This window comes from Stegastes partitus, unplaced genomic scaffold, assembly GCF_000690725.1.
Source record: "Stegastes partitus isolate 25-593 unplaced genomic scaffold, Stegastes_partitus-1.0.2 Scaffold2420, whole genome shotgun sequence".
NCBI lineage: Eukaryota > Metazoa > Chordata > Actinopteri > Pomacentridae > Stegastes > Stegastes partitus.
Window position 1 is genome coordinate 47,917 of NW_007580151.1, and position 4,389 is coordinate 52,305.

At 42.4% G+C, this 4,389-nt stretch overlaps 1 protein-coding gene across 1 annotated transcript; it reads left to right on the forward strand.

Moving 5' to 3' along the window:
* LOC103374971 (WD repeat-containing protein 34-like) lies at positions 1-3,777 on the forward strand (the record flags this gene model as incomplete). The annotated part of the gene is made up of 6 exons (XM_008305147.1): positions 1-96; positions 1,338-1,604; positions 1,869-1,978; positions 2,166-2,323; positions 3,237-3,346; positions 3,570-3,777. Coding segments are annotated over exons 1-6 (937 nt in total), but the record flags the coding sequence as incomplete, so codon positions are not given.
* Between the last annotated feature and the right edge of the window lie 612 nt (positions 3,778-4,389).

Below are 4,389 nucleotides of genomic sequence, written 5' to 3' on the forward strand. Positions count from 1 at the left end.
TAAAGCAGGTCGATGATCATGTTCACTGACGAAGTTGTTGACTCGGTGAGCGTCCAGTCGCTGTGGAGGAAGAGCCGGCAGGCGGCGCAGGAGTCGGTACGTCCACCTCCGCAGTCTGGTAGCTGAACCAGAGCTCACAATTAAACCAGAGATGTCTCGGAGTGTGTAGCGGGCTCGTTAGTAACACACAGAAAGATGAACTAAGTCTGATAGAAGAAGCCAGCAGACAGGAAGAGCCTTGAGCTGTATCCCCTAAAAGTCACTCAGTTACTGTAAATCATCTTTCAGTCATTTTATTACTTCTAAGTTCACAGCATTAGTTTTACTCCTCTGTAAAATTTAATAGAGTTTAGATTCACTGTATTAAAATACAGACTCCACAGAAGGAACTAAAAAGTCAGTAGAACTTTCATAAGTGGGATTCAGATCTTTTATTTTGACAGTCCTTCATCCGTTCACCTTTGTTTTTGTCAGGTTTGATGCAGCTGTCTGTCTGTTTGTCAGAGCTGGACTGTGTCACTGTCTGCAGCTCTCAGCAGTGGTACTGGGGCTCGTTCTGTACCTCCGGATCAGTGCTCACACTGTGTTTGGACTATATTTAGCTGACCACTGATGTTTGTGTTCCTTTTCCATCTCTGTGAAGGTCACACAATCAGATTTTGATTTCCTCAATTCTGTTGTGCAGCTGTGATGCAGCTATGCAGATGGACACAGTCCATAGGTCCAAAACAGACAAAGTTCTGCTGTTTACATCCCATTTTATAGCCTTGTTCATGCAGTTTGCCTGACTGGAAATCAGAGAGGTACTTAAATTTGTTTTAGCAGTCACAGGTTTTCTAACTTGTGTGCCAGTGATCACAAGTGTATTTGCTTTTGTTGCACTGAGTTTCTACTTTGGGACCTGTAGCATCACTTTTTGGAAGACTGCATGAAACAGCAGAGCAGAGATTTTCCCAAAAAAGCAGCAGCCGAATGCATTCATTTGGCTTGTGTTGAATGCATGACTTTTTCGTTAAACTTTAATCAAAAATTTGCTTTTTTGTACAAACAATAAAGGAGACATTTAAATGCTGTCTGATAACAGATGTTAGTTAAAATAAAACTAATATTAAACCAAAAAATCATTGAGAAGGTAAGGGTTGTTTATCATTTGTTAGTGTACTGTTTTTTTTTTTGTTACCATAAATTTAAAGCAGCTAAAGGGAACTATTTGCCATTTAAGATAGTGAGCTATGCCAGCATAGCATTAAAACTGCCCCTGCTGAGGTGTATTTGATTGTGTGCACACCTAATAATTGACTGATTACTGAGTGAATGTTTCTGTGCTGGTGTTTCAGAGGGGCTGTCAGACACGAGCGGTGCACAGTGCTGAGGGAGCAGTGCAGACTGTGTCCACTGCCAGCATTTCTACTCAGACAGAGCAGCAGGACCAGGAGACAGAGCAGCTCCTGCTTCTCCTACAGAACCGTGATGAGCCAGATCCACCAGGCCTCAGAGACTTCCTTCAGCGGGTTGAGGGTTTGGTCATCAGAGAGTTGGTGAAAAATGCAAAGAGTCATGCCTTTGATGGGTTGCTGGTGAACTCAGAAGACTACAGTCAGCGGGTAAGCAGAACTGATGAACCAAACTGATTTTTTTGTAAAATTTATGATTCCTGATTTAAGCTGACAGCTTTGTGGCCATTTCAGTTAAATCAGATTTCAATTTAATTTTATTTATATAGCACAACTTATAACATATGTCACCTGACAGCCATTAACATAGTCAGGTGACGACCTCACAAACATGACAGTAAAGTGCCCTAAACCTCATCATGGTACTGTATCTTCATGAGGAGTTCTTTGTATGACCCTGTTCCATGGTTGCAGGTTTCCTGCCTGCATTGTCTTCAACATCCCAGTGCTCAAGAGAAAGGACTTCATGTCACCAGCGTGTCCTGGAGTTGCACAGGTTCAGTTATTGCCTGTGCCTATGGTCGGTATGTTAGAGCTTCACCTGATGTGTACACACATGATTTTAACAAACCTCTCATGAGGTCCTGGATGACCTCATTTTAGTATTTTATTCCTTACTCTTCAAAAACTGTTAACAAGAAACCATTGGACAAGCGTTCCTGTCGTCACCATGTTGTCAGTGTTGTTCATATGTGTGTTTTTGATGGACAGGATTGATGATGGGGACTGGAGCACTGAGAGGTCATGTGTTTGCACGTGGAACTTGGACCGTCGAGGCCTGTGCACCAAACAAGCTGACCTGGTCATAGATGTTCCTACTGCAGTCACAGCTCTGTGCTGTCACCCCCACCGGCCCGCCCTCATCGCAGGTACACTCCTCTACTCATTTCTCTGTTACAACAGTGAAGCTGATAACAGATTGTGTGCATGCTTACAGTCTGAATCCTAAAATACTTAAAATAAAACTTTTTAAAAACTATTAAGACATGTTTTTCAGCTGGCAACTTGAGAGAAAGTGACTTTATTTGTCAGCAGCTTCGATTCCTAGATCATCTTAACTAGCTGAGACCTGAGACCTGGGACCTGCACCCCAGAGCCAGATTTATGTGATATTACTCTTGCTTTGGGCTCATTGAAGGTTTTCCTGTATCATGAAGCTAGCTCACTTTTAGCCGGGGTACATCTGTCATTATAGTAAAGCATGCTGCAGGACTAGCCTCGTCTGGAGCACGTTGAACGTAGGACTTATAACAAGACTCTTAAATGAACTTGTATTGATTTTCAGGTGTACCAAATGAATTATTGAGTGTATAGTCATTATTAGTGCAGGGTCCTGACAGGATTAAAAGTGAATAAATAACCTATTTGAGTGTCACTTTTTTACATCACTGTGACTGAGTATCCTTTTGGGAACAACAGCTTGTTGATAGACATGATGTTTTGTGTTTTTTGAGTGCATCACATAATTTTGAGCACTTTGCGTCCCCTCCTCCCCAAAAAGTCAAATGTGCGTGATCAAACATTATAATCATTTATGAAACAACAATAAATACTACAATTGCACAAACACGTCTTAGTTTTTGAACAACAAATGAGTAACACTATATGTAGAAAGATTTTGTCAACATGGTTGCATCACAGCTGTGCAGAATTCCAATGCCAATCTTTTTTTTTTTCTTAATGCAGTTTCATGTCTTTCGCTGTATGTGTTATCACAGAACTGTTGAGTAGTGCTCAATATAAAACGTGTGTGTGTGTTTGTGTGTAATGCTGTAACTGCAGGGGGTCTGTACAGTGGAGAGGTGGTGGTCTGGGACACCAGTCGGACTCAGGACCCTGTGCTGGCTCAAACTGGGATGTCTACAGACAGCCACCGAGAGCCTGTTTATCAGGTGAGTGCACACAATCTGTTTGGTTATCTGTTAGAAATAATCAGTATAGTAAGGCTTGTTAATGTCTGTCATCATATAGAGCGTTTTCCTTGACTGTGAAATCTGTTCTACAAAAACAAAGAACACCGCTGGATCAACTGAAAGAGCCATACGGGTGTAGAGTGAAGTTGTCTAAGTTATTCATCTGATAAGAGTGTTCAAAGCACATCCTTTGTGTGTGCAGGTTGCATGGGTCCCCCTGCAGAAGAAAGGAGAGTTTGGGGTGCTGAGTGCCAGCCCAGGAGGAAGGGTGCTGCTGTGGACAGTGGACTCAGACCAGGGCAGATTTGTCCTGAATGCTGCTTACGCCTTAGTGCGACAGCAGGTTCCCCACAGCAGCAGCGCCAGCTTCAAGGTGAGACTGAGGAGAAAACTGAAACTTAACTCTTTTGGCTCTATACACCGCTTAATCCTCACTAGGGTCGTGGGGGGGCTGGAGTCTGTCCCAGCTGATTTAGGGTGAAGGCAGGTTCCAGTCTATCACAGGGCTACACAGAGAGACAACCAAGCACACTCACATTCACACCTACGGACAATTTAGAATCACCAATTAGCCTCAACACACACACACACACACACACACCAAAACAAACACAAACACACAGGCATGCTGTTGTGTGTAGGAGCTACTTTGACTTATAAAAATACTCAAACATAAGATTTCTGTTCACAAGAAGCATCTGCTTATCTGAACCATATCTTGAAAAATAAAAAAAAGAAGGCCTTCTCAGAAGACCCCAGAAAGATCTGCTAAAATTAATGCAGAGGTTTGCCTGACTGCTGGGAAAATGTCTTGATGAAACTTGCATTGGATTGTATGAGGACGTGCCCTGCTAAGTATAGTGTTAAAAAAAAAAGAAAAAAAAGGCACTGCATACCAAAATAAAATCATCCTCATGGTTAGGCATGGTGGAGGCAGCATCATGATTTGAGGCTTTTTTTTTTTTTGCTTTGTAGAATGTGTCTGGACAAAAACAAACCTGATCTGCAGCTCCTGGACACTT